The following is a 20090-nucleotide window of genomic DNA, read 5'->3' on the forward strand; positions in this document are numbered from 1 at the left end:
TGACCAAGAAGCAAGTTGGGGAGGAAAGGGTTTATTCAGCTTACACTTTCCACATTACTGTTAATCACCAAAGGAAGTCAGGACTGGAACTCACACAGGGCAGGAGGCAGGAGCTGATGCAGAGGCCATGGAGAGATGTTTCTTACTGGCTTGCTTCCCCTGGATTGCTCAGCCTGCTCTCTTATAGAACCAAGACTACCAGCCCAGAGATGGCACCACCCACAAGGGGACCTCCCCCCTTGATCACTAATTAAGAAAATGCCTTATAGCTGGATCTCATGGAGGCATTTCCCCAACTGAAGCTCCTTTCTCTGTGATAACTCCAGCCTGTGTCAAGTTGACACAAAACTAGCCAGTACAATTGACCCCTTGTCAACTTGACACACAAACACATCACTAGTAAGCCTCAACCCTTAGTTTCTTATTCATCCCCAAGATCTAAATAACTTTAAAAGTCCCACAGTCTTCACATATTAAAAGTTCAATCACTTTAAAATATCCAATATTTTTTAAAATCTAAAGTCTTTTTACAATTAAAAGTCCCTTAACTGTGGGCTCCACTAAAACAGTTTCTTCCTTCAAGAGGGAAAATATCTGGGCACAGTCACAATCAAAGCAAAAATCAATCTACAACCGTCCAACATCTGGGACCCACCTCTCGATCTTCTAGGCTCCTCCAAGGGCTTGGGTCACTTCTCCCGCCGTGCCCTTTGTAGCACACACCTTGTCTTCTAGGCTCCAGCTGCCTGTACTTTACTGCTGCTGCTGTTCTTGGTGGTCATCTCATGGTACTGGCATCTCCAAAACGCTGCTGTCTTCCACTGTAACTAGGCTTCAACAATAGCCTCTCATAGGCTCTCTTCATAGTGCCAAGCCTCAACTCCTTTGCATGACCCATTCAGTCCTGGGCCATCAATTGCAATTGAGGCTGCACCTTCACCAATGGCCTTCCATGGTCTCTCACAGTGCCTTCAAAACCAGTACCACCTGGGTGACTCTTACACATTACCAAGTCCTGCTGCAGCACGAGGTACAACCTTGGTTATCTCTGGAACACAACCTCTTTGTGCTCTCAGAAAACACTTCCCAGAAAATGTCATCTCAATGATGCTGGTCTCTTCTTAATCACAGCTAATTTCTTAGCTCCAGCTAACCAGCATCAATAGTCCCAGTAATGCAAAGTTTTCACTTTAGTAGTTCTGGTATCTTGTTAATCACAGTTGATTCTTCAGCCCCAGCTAACCAGAACCACAGAATCTTCATATTTGATTGTGATTAAAAGTCTTTAATCTTTCCTCTGAAATTTCACAAGCCAGGTCTCCATCTTCGGCACTGTTCTCAACATTATCCTCCAAGCTCCTACACAACATCCCACAGAGCTCTTAACACTGAATGTGTCTTTTGACCCAAAGTTCCAAAGTCCTTCCACAGTCCTCCCCAAAACATGGTCAGGTTGTTACAGGAATACCCCACTATGCTGGTACCAATTTGCTTCATGGTCATGATGTTTCGTCCAGGAATAGAAACCCTGACTAAGACATTGGTCTAGGATTATTATTCCTTGGTTTTCTTGTTTCTTGGATGTGGTTAACCTCTTCTGGTTGAAGTTTTCCATCTAGCACTTTCTAAAGGGCTGGATTTGTAGATAGTGCTTGGATTTTTTTTTTTTTAAATCACAGAATGTCTTATTTTCTCCATATATTGTGATTGAAAGTTTGGCTGTGTATACTAGTCTGAAATAGCATCTGTGTTCTCTTAGAGCTTGTAGAACATGAACCTAGCCTGTTTGACTTTTAAAAATCTATGTAGAGAAATCAGTTGTAATTCTAATTGGCCTGCCTTTATATGTTACTTGGTTTTCTACCCTTAGAGCTTTTGATACTCTGTCTTTGTTCTGTACATTTAATATTTTGATTATTTGTGCCAAGAGGAATTTCTTTTCTGGTCCAATATATTTGGTGTTCAGTAAGCGACTTGTTCCTTGATAGGTACCCCCTTCTTTAGGTTAGAAGCAATTTCTTTTATGATTTCATTGAAAATATTTTCTATGCCTTTGACCTTCCTCTATTCCTATTATTCTCAGATTTACTCTTTTCATAGTGTTCCAGTTTCCTGGGTGTTTTGTGTCAGGATCTTTTTTTTTTTTTAGATTCAACATTTTCTTTGACTGAGTTATCAGGTTCTTTATGGTGTCTTCAATGCCTGAGAATCTTTTTACGGTTATTTTGACAAAATTCCATTTCATTTTACATATGAGCCCTTATGCCTGAGATTCTTACTACCCCCTCTTATATTTTGTTTGTGAGGCTTGCCTTTGAGGTTCTTGTTTGAGTCCCTAAATTTTTTATTTTCAGATTTTCCCTCAGTTTTGGTTTTCTTTATTGATCCTGTTTTCTCTTTCAGGTCTTGGACTGTTTTATTGATTTCCTTTCACTGTTTGTATTTTCAGATTTCTTAAGGGGGTTTATTAATTTCCTCTTTAAGTACCTCTATCATATTCATGAAGTTTACTTTAAAGTCTTTGTCTTCAACTAAGTTTCAGTTCTCGGGGCCTATTGCTGGGATCTAATGGAGACGTGTTACACTGGCTGGTTTTTATTCTGTTTTTATGATGGCATGTAGGCATCTGGGTTTGGGGATGTTTGTAATTCTAGGTGCTGACATCTGGTCTTGCTTTTGTTGAGTGGGTTTCTTTTCCTTGTTTGTTTGTTTGTTTGTTTGTTTTCTCTGGTTCTTAGGAGTCTGTGGTGGCTGTGTGTTGCCTGGTAGAATGCTTCTCAGATCCAGCCAGTTGTGGCTACTGGGGGTCCCAGGTACAATGTGTTTCTTGGTATTGAGAGCTGACATTTAGGAATGAAGATGGGCTGGAGGGGAGGAAGTAAGGAGGGCTGCAGAGGGAGGGAAGCAGGGTGATCTACCAGGGTCTGTTTAGTCCCCTGGGAATGGGATCAGAGAGTGAGAAGAGGCCACAGCAGGTCTGCTACAGAGCTGGAGATAAGACTAGAGGGTTGGATTTGGAGAGATAGAGGGAGAGGTAAAGATCTGGAGTTAACCTACCTGCTTTTCTGGCCGGCACTGCCTCACCTCTAACTTATTCTTTTTTTCCAAATACTAGTCCTGGACTTCTGCCACTGACTGAAGAGATTTTTCACTAATGTAAAGGAAACAAACAAAGGGGAAAATAATGATTTCCCCCCTTTACTACAAGTATCCTATTTGGAGGTTTTTGTTTTTGTTTTTTTTTTTTTTCTATTTTTTCTGAAGCTATGCAATTTCTATTTCCCTAGAGCTGTTTTGTGAGGTGATAACTGTATGATGCCAGCACTTACTTCATAACTTAAAAAACAGACTTCTAATTTACATGTATAAATATTTTGCTTGTTTGTATATGTGTCTGTACATCACAGATATGACTGATCCCCTTGAAATTCAGAGAAGGTGTCAGATTGTCTAGAGCTGTAATTATAGATAGATAGATAGATAGATAGATAGATAGATAGATAGATAGATAGATGTGATTTTCCACATGAGTTCTGGGGACCAAACCCAGGTCCTCTGAAAGAACATCGAGTGCTTTTAACTTCTCAGCCTCTTACTCGGTCACGTTGATCTCGTTTTCTGAGTATGTTTTAAACTTCTAATGGTAATTTCAACATTATCAAATTATCCAATGATAATTTTCAACATTGGAAAACCCTTTAAGAGTGACTTATTCAATCACTCGTACCTGGTAGAGATAACCCTAGACTTAGGGTTAGGAAGTTCAAGTTTCGGAAGGCAATGACAGTTCACGTCGCTGCAGCCGCTCTTAATGGTTTTAAGGCTCAGAGGCAATCATAGGGAGAGCCATGAAGTTGAGCAGAGAGGTGCTTTTCCTCAGCCTGTGGGTCAGACAGCTAAGAGTCAACACAATGTGTTGGAAGCCAGAGTGGTTACTTGCTGGAAGAATGTCTTGACATAGATCTTTAAAACAGGCAAGTTCGAGGGGAGCAGAAGGCCTTGCGGGAAGGCAAGCGGACAAGAAAGCCAGGTTGGATTGGTGGAGTGAGAATAAGACTGTGGAAGGCTTGTCTGAGCGTGGGTACCAGGAACTCAGCTAGGACTACAGCTGCTAGTAAGCCGAAAGCCACGTGCAAGGCAACCCGCTGCCGCGCACCCAATCAGCGGCGAGGGGCTGGACTACAGAACTCCGCCCCTAGTTGCAATTGCTAAGGAAGCGCTTCCGCCTGGGAAGTCTGCGCCTGCGCAGTCTCCAGGCTCCACCCCTTTCCCCTCCCGCCAGAATGTTTCTTACGGCCAACATGGCCGCCCCCTGTGTGTCCTGCGTCCGAGTGCTTTCCCTTTGGCTCTCTCCCGCTGTTAGGGCTAGCCTCTGCCAGAGGCCCGGGTATTGGACAGCCTCGGCGGTTGGCTGGCAGACAGGGACCAGGTTCCAGGTAAGGTCCTGGGAGCTGGAGATGGCGGTCCGTGTGGTAGGGTGACGTGAAGCCGGCCCACCTTCCAGGGCTGCCAGAGCCCTCAGGTAGAGGTCGGAGGTCACGCTTGGGGGTCGGGGAATCGGCCGCGGACGGATCCTCTGCAGCCTCTCCCTGGGCTTTGAGGAGCAAAGGGTTCCGCAGATGGAAAGGGTGGCTGCCTGGGTCTTGTGATCCGTCCCGGGGTTGAAGGGGAGCCGAACTCTGCGCGACCCGGAAGATGTCGTGGGCAGAGACAGTCTGTGGAGCGAACAGAGACTTTACAAGTGCTCTGCGTTTGCGGAATTTCAGTTTTTGTAATTTTCCCGAAACTTTTTTTTTGTGTGTGACATTAGGAGAGCAGAATTTGACCGCTTCGCTCAATTCTGGGGTCGGTGTGAAGCTGGGATTTCTAGCTTGAGTCTTTGCTTGTCGCCCGTTTAATGTGGCTCATTAAAAGTGGGAGAAAACGAGCTTCGGCTGTAATTGCACTTAAGGTGTCTGTGGCATATTCTACCGGAGATTTCCAGTAGTCCTTTCGGTGGGTGTGCCCGTGACTCAGGAGGAGACCTAACTCTGAAGTCTTGTTACCTTGCAGGTTCTAATGGAAACCCAGGGAATAGCGCTCAGACGGTGTCCTGCAAGAGTAGACAGAGGAACAGGCCAAAAGAGAGGTCTCAAGAGATTGAGAACACGCGGTCAAACAAGTGGGGGGTGGAAAACAGAACAGTTTGAGTAGAAAGAGTACGAAATGTTGGAAAAGCAGTACTACCACCAGATATTGCCGAGAGGTTAAACGCTGGATCTTAGAACTGTTTTGCAAAATGACTGGCCACCTTTTTCTGTTATTTGATGTTGTAACATAAACCAATCTGTCCATTGATCTGTTAAACATCTGGGTTTCTTGGTTTTGAAAATTGGAAAATGTGTTGGACATTTTTATTTCTTCTATACATCTCTTTGAGACACATAATTGCATATGAGAGGAACTGTAGCATACAAAATATGTTTATTGGTAATGATTATATGGGGCAGGTGGCTCTCTCTTCCTCTCCTATATTCTGAACCTAGTGTACCCTTCTTCTTTCTCTTTATTCTTATAATTATGTGTAAACAAACACATTTTACAAAATGAGCCTTGCTGGGGTCACATCCCTTTTACCTTTTTAAATTATAGGGAAAATACATGTGTCTTTTATTATGTCTAAAGCTCATTCCGGCTGCTCACTACTTTCTTCCCACTGATGCATGCATACACATTGTCTTGTTACTTTTCTGTTGCTTCAAAAAGACACCTGAACAGGGAGAGACTGGGGTTGGCACAGGGTTTTGAAATCTTAAAGCCCAGCCCCCAGTGGGATACCTCTACCAACAAGCCCCCCCCCCCACATGTATGTATACACACACACAAAGACATTTAGAAACCTTTTTTTTTGTACAGTGCTTGTCGGAAATACTAATGTTTCTTAATGTTCATATTAAAAATCACTTACCCACTTCTGCATACAACATTAATAGCTGTATTTCTCTTGGGGCCTATGTTTTATAAAAAAAACACAAAAAACTAATGACTTTATGAGCAAATAAAACACTAACCAAGTAATTCCCTCCCCATTTCATATTTGGGTCATGTCCCATTAATTATGGAATCTCTTCAAAGGTCGTAAACAGCTTGAAAGGAGTAGAGGTAATAGAATAATAAAATGCATTTTACAAAGTGTTTTCATGTTTTGTTTACACTGGCAAGTGTATAGTAGGTACTGATATCAACAGAAACTGTGGGTGACAGTAAAAAGTTTTGAGAAACACTAATGTCACTAACATAAGGAAGCAAGCTTTACTTAGGTGTGACTTCTGGTTCTCACTTGGGACCCTTGCTAGCTGGCTTCCTCCTCTGCTGTCCTTACAGTATTTATGGGTTCTTACCCATTTCATATTATGCCTCAACACAACCACAAACTCTGAACATCCCAAATATATAGCAAATATATCCCAAATAGATAGCAGCCATATATGTGAGTGACCAAACTTTTCATAAAGTGCACCTGTACATGTTTGGATTCTGTAATGTGCTGTGAGAGATTTCCAGAAATAATACAGAAGAACCACAGACATGTATTTACCTGATTCAGTCTGGAGTCGACAGAGGGTGACACAGGTGATCAAAGGCAGCCCCCCAGGGAATGTGACAGTATATTGGAAGCTTCAGCAACAATTAGTCATTTCATATATATGAATGTACTTGTATAAGCTGTTTATATAGTATCTATAAATATTATGTAGTGATTATGCTCTAGAAAGATATAGTTGTACAACAATATAAAAGGGTGCATTATAGTCAGAGTAGGCTCTAGCAACAACAGATAATTGGTTAGAACTTAGGGACTGAGTCAGAGATTGGAGTTACCAAACCAGACACATTGTGACCACTACTTAATATGCCGATCCCTGAAAGAATGCATTTTGAGGGAAAGATTTGTTCATCTTTCAAACCAGTGGACACTGGAGAGCAAGTTTCAACCCTGCCTCTCTGTGGTCAGAGTTTATAGTATTTATGAGATAGAGGACAGTTGTCTGGGGTGTAGGAAAGGTAATCGGAGGTGGGTAAGAGTGCCTCGATGGTGGTGGTCTGTCATATATAACCAGCTTCCTGGATCTTCACACAGAACAGCTGTATTTTCTTTGTATTGCTATGATTAAAAACTCATGACCAAAAGCAAATTGGGGTAGGAAAGGGTCTTTTGAGATTAGAAGTTACAGTCCATCATCAAGGAGAGCAAGGCCAGGAGCCTTACTACATCAGTTATAAATCAAATCCCACAGGCTAATCTGATGGGGGCTGTCCCTCATTTGAGGGTATCTTTTTCCAGATGACTGTAGCTTGTGACAACTTGAAAAAACTAGCCAGCACATTGGCCATATTAGCATGAAGTCCAGAGGTCACTTGTTATTGGACAAAGAAAGAGCTGCCATTTACAAGGTTTGAGTTCTTTCCCAATTCTTGAAAAGCAGCATTGATCTTGTGATGTGTAGTTAGTGGTGTAATGTATAAGCTAGAAAAAGTCCACTGCTTAGCTAGTAGTCTCTAAGGTGGTAAAAGCAAGTAGCTAAAACAAATGGAGTAAAGGGTTAATCTTCCTTCAGTCTCAGTGGCATCAGGAGTTGGACATTTTGTTAAGTCCTCTTTCTGGTAGAGGAGGAGTTTGGTTTTTTTGTTTGTTTGTTTGTTTTTTTAAATTTTAAATTTGTCACAAGTAAACTAAATAGTGTTGGCGTTGTTGCGAACAGTTGATAGTTCCCTTTTATGGTGCTCTGGAAAAATTACATATGAGTTTAACAACCCTCTATGATAGAGTGAGTATGCTATTTTCGCTTTTTATATATTTATAGCTTTTTAAATAAAATTGGAAAACCACTGCTACTTTGAAAAATATTGCTGCAAATTTTGATGAGATAGATAGCCTTTTACTTTTTGTTTTCTAGTAAGCATTTTATTTAGTGCCTAGATCCTTAATTTTCACCATCCCAACATGATGCCCTTGCTTACTTGGATGGTCTCCCAGAGAAGGGGCATCACTGGCACACCTTCTGTGCTGTGGTTTCATGATAAATTTGTTCTTGTGTCTATGTAAGATCCCTATTCACTTTATTCTTCATGAACTCCCAACAATTGTAACATCTTAGATTTAGCGTATATCCATGTTGGTCTACAGTAAGGGCTTTATAAAAAATTACATTTTAATCAGTGACCAAAGGTACTTTGAATGATGCATGCTAAAGTTGACTTGCATCTTAACAGACATGTATTCAGTCTTGTAAATTATTTATCTTCCTTAGTTAATTTTTGACTGTATTATCACACACACACACATGTATGTATGTATGTATGGATATATATATGTATATATATATATATATATATATATATATATGAAAAGTGTATAAACATACACATATCAAAAGTACACAGGTCAAACTTTAGGACTTGTGCATGCTAATCAGATATTCTACCCAGTCCTAGAGTGTATATTTTTAACTATAGTTTTTTGGTAGTAGGGAAAAATAGTCTCTTTTGAAAGGTGTTTGCTGTATCGAAAGATGGCCTAGTCGGCCATCAATGGAAAGAGAGGCCCATTGGACTTGCAAACTTTATATGCCCCAATATAGGGGAATGCCAGGGCCAAAAGAATGGGAATGGGTGGGTAGGGAAGTGGGGGGCGCTATGGGGGACTTTTGGGATAGCATTGGAAATGTAATTGAGGAAAATATGTAATAAAAATATTAAAAATTAAAAAAAAAAGAAAGGTGTTTGCTCCCTTTAAGATGTTATCCTGTCCTAGACAAACTTTAGTGCATCTCTTATTGCCTTAATTATAAAAGTACCTGTCCACTGAAACTGATGTTTTCCTTATGTAGCCATTTATAACTTTATTGTTAGAGAGCTTGGTAATAGATGTTACCATCATGGCTTTCTCTTTTTCTACTTCCTACCCACTCTGCCTCCCCAGGGTGGTTAGTGTACATCCAGACATGCTGTTATCAGACATAATCTCTGTACAGTCCATCTCTAACAGAACCAGGGTTTTTCTTCTCTAAACATAGTTGCCATACAACCATTGTAGCTAAAGTGAATAATGATTTTCTCACAGCACTGCTTATGCTTGCCATAGTCACATTTCCCTAACAGTTGCACTCATAACTTTTGATTGTTATTGGGTTGTTTTAATCATCATTCAGTTATGGTCTATATGTTTTATTTGGTTGGTAAATATGCTGAATGTCTTAATATAGGTGATTGTGGAGTGAAAATGAGTGGTGATTTTTTTATTGGCAGGTTTTTTTTTTGTTTGTTTGTTTTTTGTTTTTTTTAATTTACGTGAGTATATTGTAGCTGTCTTCAGACACACCAGAAGAGGGCATCAGATCCCATTACAGAGGGTTGTGAGCCACAAAATGGTTGCAGGGAATTGAATTCAGGATCTCTGGATGAGCAGTCAGTGCTCTTAACCACTGAGCCATCTCTCCAGCCCTGTCTCATTTAATCTCCATGACCGCATTCTAATTATATTGAGCCTGCTGTTGATCTTTAGATTTTGTGTTTTTCCTTCCCAGAGAATTCCCCAGCCCCTGCCTGCTTTCACATGTAACTGCGTGCTCTCTTTTTTAACTTCTTTGTTTCTAATGGTGCGGGAGAGATGGCTCAGGAGTTAAGAGCATGTGTTGCTTTTGCAGAAGAACTGGATTCAGCTCCCAGCGCACATGCCAAATGAGCACAGTTGTCTGTAACTTCAGTTCCAGGAGATGCAGTGCTCTCTTCTGGCCATGTGCTGTATATTCAGGCGAGCCGGGACACACAGACACGTTTTTTAAAAAGCTATTAAAGATCACGAAACTAAAATGCTCATTAGTATATATTAATTATGCAAGATAGGTTTCATTATCACATCTTCATCCGTATTCCTAGTGAATATTGAGCATCCTCCCTGCTCTCCTCCCTTGCCCACCTCCACTTGTCTCACCTAGCAGTCCCTTTATACTTGTTGTCTTTTGATTTTTCTCTAGGCTTTTGAACCAGAGAGTTTCATTAGAATTGTGTACAGGAACATGGGTACCTTTTACCTAGTTAAATCAGACACCTTTCTTTTGCCTGTATCTGGAAGCTTCTAATTGATACAACTGTACATATAGTCAAAAAAAAAAGCTTACTATAACTCCTCTATTGGAGCCCGTATATAGTTTCTTTCCAGTCACCTTTTTTTTTTTTTTCCTAACGTGAATTCAGTCTTTACCTTTTTGAAAATTCCTCCAAGTGTTTTCCCACCTTTCCTATGTAGGTTAGCACCACAGTCTTCTTTGTTACCTTTTTATCCATTTAAACTAAAAAGAAACCACCCAATAGTGCTATAATACCATTAAAGTAAGTAATGTTGACACTGGCATCTGGCCAAATCTGGGACATCATAGCTGTCAGGATGTGTCTGTCTCTTTGGCAGTCAGCTTGATTAAAATTATAATTGTCTGACCTACTGATTATCTTTAGAAAGAAACAAATTTGTCACACTGTGTCTACTATTCCTTGAACAAAAATCTCATGAATGTTCTGGCATTATCACTGACTGCATTTGGGGATGGAAGCTATAGCTGATCCTGTCAGAACTGTTTCACAGTGGCAAAGAAATTATCTTCTGGAATTAAGTGTTTGGCCAAAAAGCTGCTTTTCTGCTTTGTTTTTCATTCAGCATCACCTTAATGGACTGTACCAAAGAGTATTTGGGGTGTGTGTGTGTATTATGTGAATTCATTGCTAGAATAATTCATATCTCTAAGAAATGTATTCATTGGGCTATTTCTTATGATATAACAAGTATTGTGAATTTCAGGATGTTGTATTTTTATGTGTTTAAGGAAAGATCCTAAAGAGCTTTTATGAAAAATGTTCCAAATTAGGGACATCTCCAAAAGTCTATTTAAGTGAACAGTAAAAACTTTACTGTTTGTAAATATATTTAGGCATCACTTATGTTAAAATTAGGAAACTGTCATCTCATGTCACAAACTCCAGAGAATATGATTGACAAGTGAAGAAACAAGTCAAGTGAGGCAACAACCCTTAAAGTCAACAATCAACTCTTTGACTTCAGAAAATGCTAAAATGTGGGAATCAAAGACATAAAGGACCAGTGGCCCAGGTAGATGCCAAGCCTGCAAATGGACGCTCACTCAGCTGAGTGGGAGCACCCACAGCAGGCCTTCTCTCTTGCACTTTCTATTCTTTGTGCTCCCAACGCATTTGTCTTAATTCTCAATTGCAAGACCACATTAATAGAATTTTTCTGTCACAGTATATAGTTAGATTTGTCCATATTATTATTGAATTACTGTTGGTAATCTACTGTGCCTATTTAAACTTAAGCTTATATAGAAATAGTAGATAGGATTTTGAGCTGTCTGGGGGTTCAGTTACCCCTGGGGGCTTGGAATGTTCCTCTCTACAAAATAACGCCCGCCCCCCCCAAGAAAAACCCAACCAACTAAAAAAATCCCTCGTCTTTTTACCACAACCATTTTACATTACATCAAGGACATTCTTAATAAGTTTGGGCGAGGGGGGTCTCTGTGAGTTGGGGCATGACCGGCTATGCCTAAGCGAAGCTGTCAAGGCATGGATTTTGAAGATAGACCAGCAGCAAAACTTATAATCTAGAGTGGCTGCAGGAAATGGGAAGGACTGCAGAAATGAAGTTTTAAGAACTGTACAGAAGGTAAAAACCAAGGGGTCAGAAATAGACCAAGAACATTTATATAAGCAGAAAAGATCATTGCCATGACTGAAATGCAGAATATTGGGAAAATTGAGTGGGTATTATTTAATTTCCATAGCTGATAGAAAACTTTAAAAAAAGTAAACATAAATGGTAAGATGGAAGCTATTAAAATCAATGTAAACAGGATGTTTTCATGTATTAAAAGCTCTGGTTATACACATGCATGCATGCACACACACACCCACACACACACACACACACACACACACACACATACACTTTCTAGTGGCTAGAATTTAAATGAAAAGTAGAGACATTGTATTCCAGGGTAGCATAAGTAGGAGGTTGACAGGGTTGCATTATGAGCCTACTGTTGAATTCAAGATAAAGTGCTTCATAAGGTGGGAAAGGTTTTAGTGCTAAAGGGTGCCATGTGCTCTAGCGTGCAGCTCTCTTCAGCTGCTGCATCAAGTATACCACTGTAGCATATAAGTTGATGGGAAAGGAAAATTGACAAGGAAATTATTACAGACACAGTATGGATGGACTTCTGGCTGCACCATTATGAAGTGCTTGTTTTGTAGTTTCTCCATGTGTACTTTAAACTGTATTACTGCCTTCTGCATGGGAAGGATTTAGTGTTAGGACCAGCAGGTCGTTCTTCAGTTACAGGGTCCTGAGAGAGAAGCAGATCAAAAGCTAAGGGGATAGAAGACCTTGGGATCTGGAGGTCTTGCATAAGCTATGTCATATGTCCAGCAAGCTTAGTAAGAAGAACAGCTTCTTACTATTTTGCAGGGAAAAAATTGGACAGAGCCAGCAAAAAGCTGACAGTGGGTCAAAAGTCAGTGGGAGCTAATTGAGAGTGTTTGTACTAGAGGAACAAGGAGGACTTCAGACTGATAGCTGGTAGCCCCTTAGGGTAGGAAGAGTTGAGATTTCTGGCTCTCAACTTCTCTAAGGCCCTGTCCCCAGGCTATTACTGACTCTGCAGAGTATATTCCTGGTTTTAGAGAAGGAGCTATGTCCTCCATACATCAGAACTCAGGGAAAGCATAGGATCAGCCTAGCCCTCAACCCTCTGGAAGAGCAACAAGTTCTCTTAACCATTGAATCATTTCTCCAATCCAGGTTGTCCGTCTGTCTGTCTGTCTATTTGTTTGAGACAGGCCCAGGCTGACCTCTGACTTGGCATATAGCAATTAAAGTTGTGTGTTGTCATGTCCAACTTCAAGTAGTTTCAAACACATACCTTTATCACAGATCTCTCCTGTGCACAGCCACAGAACCATCTACTTTCTGGGGTGTTTATCAGACATCTCAACCTCAGCTCTCCTGCAGTTGGACTATTAACTTCATACCCCGATTGTGCCTCTCTAGAAGCCCTTCCTGCAGAGCATGGACTCCCATTCACCTGAGGCTCGGACCCAGTGCCTGTGGATGGCTGCTGGAAAGTGTAATGTAACCTGAGAGACTGTCCTCGGGGTTACTTTAAACCTTGGGTTCAATAAACTGCATTTGAGTGCACTCTCCTCACCATGACCAAAATATCTGTTTGTACTGTGTGCAGATCTTCCTGGTATTGAGACAGTTGAAATGGTAATCTATTGTATTGCTTTTGCCCACAAATTCATGCTTTTGCCTGGATTTTTGAAGCAGAAAAGCATTTTTTTATTGCTTACATAGTAAGATTCCTCATTGCTGAAATTAGACCTAGAATCATAAAAACAACCAGCTAAAAGAATATGTAAAATATTAAACATCTTATATGATGAAATTCCTAGATTGAAGAAATGGGTGCTCTAGTCTTCGAGCAATGGAATTAAAGTAGGCTCTGTCTGTCTTCCCATAGAGGATGTGCTGAGCTTGCTTCATGCTCAAGACCGCAGGCAGTGCCTGCCCAGCTCTACCTATGCTGTGCTTTCCCCATTAATTACCTGCGATAAGATTTACTCTTATGAATTAGACACAGTAAGAGCTTAACAAGCATTAACTAATAACAAAATACAGCAGGTATAGAGAGCAGTATGTAAGTTAGGTGGATATATCGCTCTCCACTGGAGAGTAAACGTGACCCACTCATTCTCTCCTCCTCAGGTAACTGAGTCCAGGAAAGACAAAGGCAGGCAGGACACAGTGCCGGGACCTGAGCCCCTGGGGTCTCGTTTTTACTTATTAATAGTAACACCGTGCAAAGCATCGTTTGGGAATATAATTGTTGAGTAATTATATTTTTCAAAGGTGAAGCTCTGCTTTCCTAAGCAAAAATAAACTAAGGTTTTATGGAATTTTAAATTGCTGTTTCTTGCCCATTAAAGTGTGGGTTAAAATAGTTTTCACTCAATTAATTCACTGGCTATTCAGAATGTAAGTTTTACTGTTAATTGGGTATTGTAATATTTTCTATTTTTTCTTTCATTTTTGTTGCAACTGTAGTAGCAATTTACTGTAGAATGTTCTGAATTTAGGATTCTCAGAAAGGAAGGAGAAACATGTAGGAAGGACGGGCCTGTGTGTGTGAAGGAGATTTTTAATGTGTATGAGACCGAAGTAAGGGTATTACTGAGATTGTGAGTCTGAAATCTAAGTATTATTAGCAGTGTTTAAAGTCACTGCGGCAGAGACAAAATGGTGCAGTTCAGATTTGAAGAGAAGACTAGAAAGGTATGTCTTATTTTAATATTTGACACTGTTCATTGAAGGTTAAGGGCTCCTGCCTTGGGAGTATTTCCTTGCGTTGTAGCATAGGAGGACACACAACAGCAAGTGTGTGATAACTGCTGCCTCAAGGATGACAGGGAAAAACAAGACAGAAAGCCTTCATTTGCACAGAGAGCATGTTGAGCCAGGTTTACCAGAAATCTTAACATTGAGTCATTATAGGGTCATTATCTTCATTATCTTCATTTTTATATGTGTATGATATGAGAGAGAGAGAAGTCCTAAGCCATACTTTGTGTTTCTCCTTCAAACAGGGTGTGCCCACAGGCCACAGCACTATCCTCAACCCTCGTGTCTGGTTGAGTCGTGCATTTGCCTGTTTGTTTGTATTTTGAGAGGTCTGTTTATGTATCCCTGCAGGTATACCAAGTCTGGAAAACTTGTTCTGTAGACCAGGTCACCCTCATACCCACCCTGTAAGCACCGCTGCCTTCTGCGTGCTGGTTAAAGGTGTTCTGCCCGGTTTTGTATGTTTGTTTGCTTTAAGTGGTGATTTTCTCTTTATTCCTTATGTATCCAGTATGAGAGCTCACTGTCACCAACCAAACAGGACAAATGTGCTTATAGTCAGGAGGCACAGTGTACTGCTTGCAGGGCTTGACTCAGACGTGCTGAGCTGCTACTGAATCAATGGACTTGCAAGGTTTTGAGCAGAGGTTAGTTCTAGCACTTTGGTTGGGTGCTCTACCTCTTTTCTTTGTTACAGAATGCCTGTTAACTAAGGATGACAAATTATACTTTGTTGTATTTAGAGACAGTGGCCTGCTAATTCACTGTTTAATTTCAAATACTTTCTTTTCTTTCTATTTATGTCCCTTAGCTATCAAAGCTAATACATACCACAGTTGTAACAACAAAGAAAAATGTCCAAGCCTCAAGACAGGAATCATATACAGAAGATTTTATTAAAAAGCAGATTGAAGAATTCAATATAGGGAAAAGGCACTTAGCCAACATGATGGGAGAAGACCCGGAAACTTTTACTGAAGAGGATATTGATGTGAGTACAGTTAACTCCAGTGGGAAAGTGACTCTACAGGGCTGCGGGTCTGGACAGCACTGCTCTTAGCATAAACCCCTCGACTGCAAAGTTTACATCGGGTTATCAGAATAAGGGAAGACGCCTCTACTGTGGCAGTTTGGAAACATTTCTTTTTCTTTTTTCTTCCTTTCTGATACTTCACGTTGTTTGAGTAATTTTTAAAATGAATTCTGCTTTGATAAATGTACTTTGGCTTGTTTCCTATTTGTTTTTATTTTCTGTTTTCGCCATCTTCTTCCCCTTGGCTAGAGAAAAAAAATTTAATGTAATACTCAGAACCATAATTTCAAAGAGATATGCCACTCTGTTTGAAGCCTCACAAACTGTGTTCTGTTTTATATCCAGAAATGAGTGGCTTTCTTGATTTTTGATTCAAGGCCATCGAAACCTCTTAAGTACTTGTACAGTATTTGGGGATGTTACTTTGTTGTGTAGTTTAGATGATTTTATGTGTTGTAATAGAAGTACAGACAAGGAAAATCCCATAAGTAAGTTTTTGCCAATGTGTTTATTAAATATATATTTAAATTTTCAAAATGAGGATGTATTCTATGTCTGAGCATTTTGCCTGTTTGTATGTTTGTATGTATGTATGTATGTATGTATGTTTACCAGTGCACAATTGGTGCCTACAGAAGTTAGCAAAGGGCATCAGATCCCTTAGAATTGGAGTTGCATGTGGTTGTGAGCCACTACATGGGTGCTAGGAACTGAAATCAGAGCTTCTGCAAGAGCAACAGGCACTCCTGACCACAGAGCCATTTCTCTAGCCCTGGATTTTTTTTTTTTCCAAATTTGTTTATATGAGTACTATTATTAAAATCATCTCTACCCTTCCTTCTTGCCCTCCAACTCCTGAATGTCCTCTTCTCCTTTATAAATTCATGACTTCTTTATTGTTCACACACACACCCTACTGAGTTGGTTTAATGTTGCTTTTATGTACTTGTGTTTAGGGCTGACCACAGCTGTTGGGATTGAATAACCTATCAGGGGCTTGTCCCTAGAAAAAAACTGACCTGACATGTCTGTCTGTCTGTCTTGTCTTTTCCCTCTACCCATTACTCCCAGCAGCCTCCTATTGCCTACAGGGATGGACCTCGTGAAATTTTCCCTAATTACATTGGCATATTGATTGGTAGTATTGTTAGCCAATCTTGTTAGCAATAATATTATTGAGGTTTCATGGATGCATCTTCCTTGTCCTGTGTAGATACTACACGTTAGGCACCCCAGTCCTATGGCCATTCCCTGAGCAGGAAGTGTAGGGGTTATATTGATACCATTTGGGGTTGTGTCTACCATGGCCACTTACTTTATCCATTTTAACCAGCTGCAGACCTCTGTTCTGTAATGGTCTTCGTCTGATGCAGAACGAAGCTTCTTGGGCTGGAGAGATGGCTCAGTGGTTAAGAGTACTGACTGCTCTTCCAGAGGTCCTGAGTTCAGTTCGCAAAACTTACATGGTGGCTCACAGCCACCTGGAATTGGATCCGATGCCCTCTTCTGGTGTGTCAGAAACAGACAGGGACTCACATGAAATAAATAAATAAATCTGTAAGGAAAAAAGAAGCTTCATTGATGAGGGGTGAGAGCTACACTCATCAAGCTGGGTGACCCTAGCTAGCCATGGAGTGTGGGATGGCTGGGTGGGGAGTACTTTTAGCGTTGCTAGACTCCCCAGAGAAGAAGGAAGCAGGAAATTTAATAACTGTACAGGTGGATCTTACTTTTTAAAAGCAAAATCTAATATTGCTCTATATTTTAACTGAAGAATAACATTTTTAAAAACTTTGCATTGTGAATTTCATGTCAGGCACCCCAGTCCCACTCATTTCTCCCTCCTCTCCTACTTGCCCTCCACCCTTGCAACCTCCTCCCCAGCAGGGGAAAAAAATTTCGTTGTGGAAGCTGTCGTGTGTCCCAGTATGTCCCACAGGATACTCCTTTTCTACTCTTCCCTGCTTGCAGATGTTCATTGTTTTGATTTGTTTTGATCTGATATGGGGCCTCTGGCTTCTGCTACGCTAATGATACTGGAATCTCACTGGGACTCCTCTGTTGTTGCCCTGGGTCAGATCTTTGAATCTAAAGGCCCAGCCCCTTCATGCACTCCAGCAGTTCATCGATGGTGTAGATGTCTGGGTGGGCCAATTCAAAGCCCTGGATCTGGACCTGAGAGGTATCTGGCTCTCCCACTCTCCCACCCTCAGGGTCAGCTCACTAGCAACAACACCCACGCCAACCCTCAACCAGGGCCAGCTCTACTCTGCCACCCAGGTGAGGTACAGGGCCTGCTCTCCCAAGATGTGCAGCTGGTGAGGTACTTGGCCAATTTTTCCACTCTCATGACTCCAGATCCAGTGCTTCTGCCTGCCGTATATGGCAAGGGACAAGGGAGGGGAAGAGGGTGCTTCTCCCTTATCTATGCTACTGCCTAGCAGACAAGAAGCAGGGCTGGCTCCCCCATAGTTATGCCTTTGGGGGCTGGCTCACCCATAATCCCCACATGCAGGGCCAGCCCTACTGTGGTGCCCGGGTGAGGTGTAAGACTTATTACTTCATGAGAGCTGGGCCAGGGCCAGACCTCCTGCTCTCATGACCTTAGATATGTCTCCTGCCTGCCATTGGTGGCAAGGGACATGTGAGGGTGATCTCTCCCTCCCTGTACAGAAGACAAGTGATTGGGCCAGCTCTCAACCAGGCTCAAGCCCTCAGGACTGGCTTTCACATCCCACCTTCCCACACCCACCCTGCCCCACTCCACCACCATGTGCTCTACTGTGCTGCCCAGGCAAGGTATGGGCCACTCTTCTGAGTGCTGCAGCTGGTGAGGGGCAAGGACAGCTCTTCTGTGATGTCTAGGTGAGGGGGGTGTGGCCATTTCTGCACAGTAATCAGACATCAACATGTCCCTAGCCAGCAGCCAAGACCAGGGATGTCCCTCTGACTTTTGGTGGTAACAAACCTTTGCTGCTTCAGGGACATAGGCCCATATATGACCCTGGTGGCAGCACAGAGCAGGACCCAACCGAGGTTGGTCCCAGGTGGCATCACATCAGGCTGCTCCTCACTACCCTTAACTCTTCAGTTCTGCCTTCATTGTACCCACATCCTTTTGTTTCTCTTTCTCTTCTCAGTCTCCACCACTTGCTCTTCTTAGAGGTGCCCAGGGTCTCTGACTATCTAGGGTCTTCTCAGGAGTGGTTTCAGGAGTGCTATTTCCTGCTCACGTTATGGTGCAGGTCAGGGGTCATCTCTGGCATGGTCTGTGTGTTGTTGTCTGGTCTGCCCCCCCCCCCCCCCCCACACACACACACAACTTCCCACTGGACTGGTGGTTGACTCATGCTAGCTTTCTGTCCAGACCCCATGGCACTGGTCTAGTGGCCATTTTGTGTGCCCTTCCCCCAGCCTTGAGTAAGCCAAACAAAACAGACCTTGAGTGGGCTAAACAGACCTTGAGAGCTTGCCACAATGGTTTTACAACCTAGGTGGAGTTGCAGCATTTGCAGCTTCCTACAGGAACTTTGAGGAATTGACCACCTGCTGAGCTTGCTTTGCAACTCAGTCCAGCTGAAACAAAGGATGGGTCTGTGGGTTCTCCCTATATAAACACGGTGCTGAATATGAAACCTTGAGCCTTGATCAGAAACTTTGTCTTGGCTTCATCCTTCTCTCCAGGTCCCTTTTCCAAAAAGCTTCAAAGCATCAGGTCCTTTTTCATTTCCTGCCCCCTTTTCAGGTAACCGAGTTAATCCATAGCCACTGGATGGCCACAATTTCAGGCACTCCTTGCCTGGCCTGCCTGGGTAGCTCCATTCGAAGGACTCCATGCGAAAAGTTGTCTGCTTAGGGTTCACTCCTGCCTGGGGGCCTTCAGTCCCAGGCGGAGAGTTCTTCTAGTCTCCCACTTGCTCCTGGTTCGGAAGCCTATGCAGCATAGTACTGGACTGGTGGTTGTCTCAAATTCGCTTTTTCCAGGGACTGTTAGATTTCTAGTCATTCAGATGCTCATAGGTCAGAACACTTAGGATAGACATAGCCTCTCTCCTGTCTGCCACCTACTGATGCACATGTGGCACAGCAGCCACACCTGCAACATTTCCAAGGGGAGGGAGGGAAGAGTAACATTTTTACCTTTTTTTTTTTTTTTTTTTTTTTTTGTAATTTTAACTTTCTGAGTGATGTGAATATAGTCTGAGAAATTTATCAGTAAATAATTTTGTCATTTTGCAATGAGTGCTTTTGCACAAACTGAAAAGGTTATGGTATTATTAGTCAATATAATTTATAGGACTACTTTCATATATGCTTTCTGCTATTGATTGAAACATTATTCAGTATGTGACTGAGTACAGTTACCATGGAGGATTGATTCTAAATCCCCACTGATACCAAGATCTCAATATAAAATTGGTGTGTGTGTTTGTGTGTTTGTTTGTGTGTGTGTGTGTGCACATATGCACACCAGAAGAAGACATCAGATCCCAACTGAACCTAGGTCCTCTGCAAGAGCAGTAAGTGCTCTTAACCACTGAGCCATATCGCCTACTCTTAGGCATCTACTTTCTATCATTTGCTTGTTTCAGAACTTGTTGTATAAAT

The 20090-nt window shown here is 41.8% G+C and overlaps 1 protein-coding gene and 1 non-coding gene across 3 annotated transcripts in view; one reads left to right on the top strand and one right to left on the bottom strand.

Moving 5' to 3' along the window:
* The first annotated feature begins 4248 nt into the window (after window positions 1–4248).
* The window catches only part of Mrps9 (mitochondrial ribosomal protein S9), a 54088-nt gene continuing 38246 nt past the window's right edge, over window positions 4249–20090 (top strand). Inside the window, exons 1-3 of one of the 2 annotated variants that reach the window (XM_029477594.1) lie at window positions 4355–4436; window positions 14961–15096; window positions 15261–15440. In XM_029477594.1, coding sequence (XP_029333454.1) covers window positions 15396–15440 — 45 coding nt within the window. In that variant the 5' untranslated portion in view covers window positions 4355–4436; window positions 14961–15096; window positions 15261–15395. Of the gene's footprint in view, window positions 4437–14960; window positions 15097–15260; window positions 15441–20090 lie in introns of both variants that reach the window. The other variant, XM_021161505.1, reaches the window with a different exon arrangement.
* LOC115032463 lies at window positions 19469–19600 on the bottom strand. Its single transcript, XR_003838138.1, has one exon. It is a non-coding gene; the product is annotated as a small nucleolar RNA SNORA17 (small nucleolar RNA).

Source organism: Mus caroli, chromosome 1, assembly GCF_900094665.2.
Source record: "Mus caroli chromosome 1, CAROLI_EIJ_v1.1, whole genome shotgun sequence".
Taxonomy (NCBI): domain Eukaryota; kingdom Metazoa; phylum Chordata; class Mammalia; order Rodentia; family Muridae; genus Mus; species Mus caroli.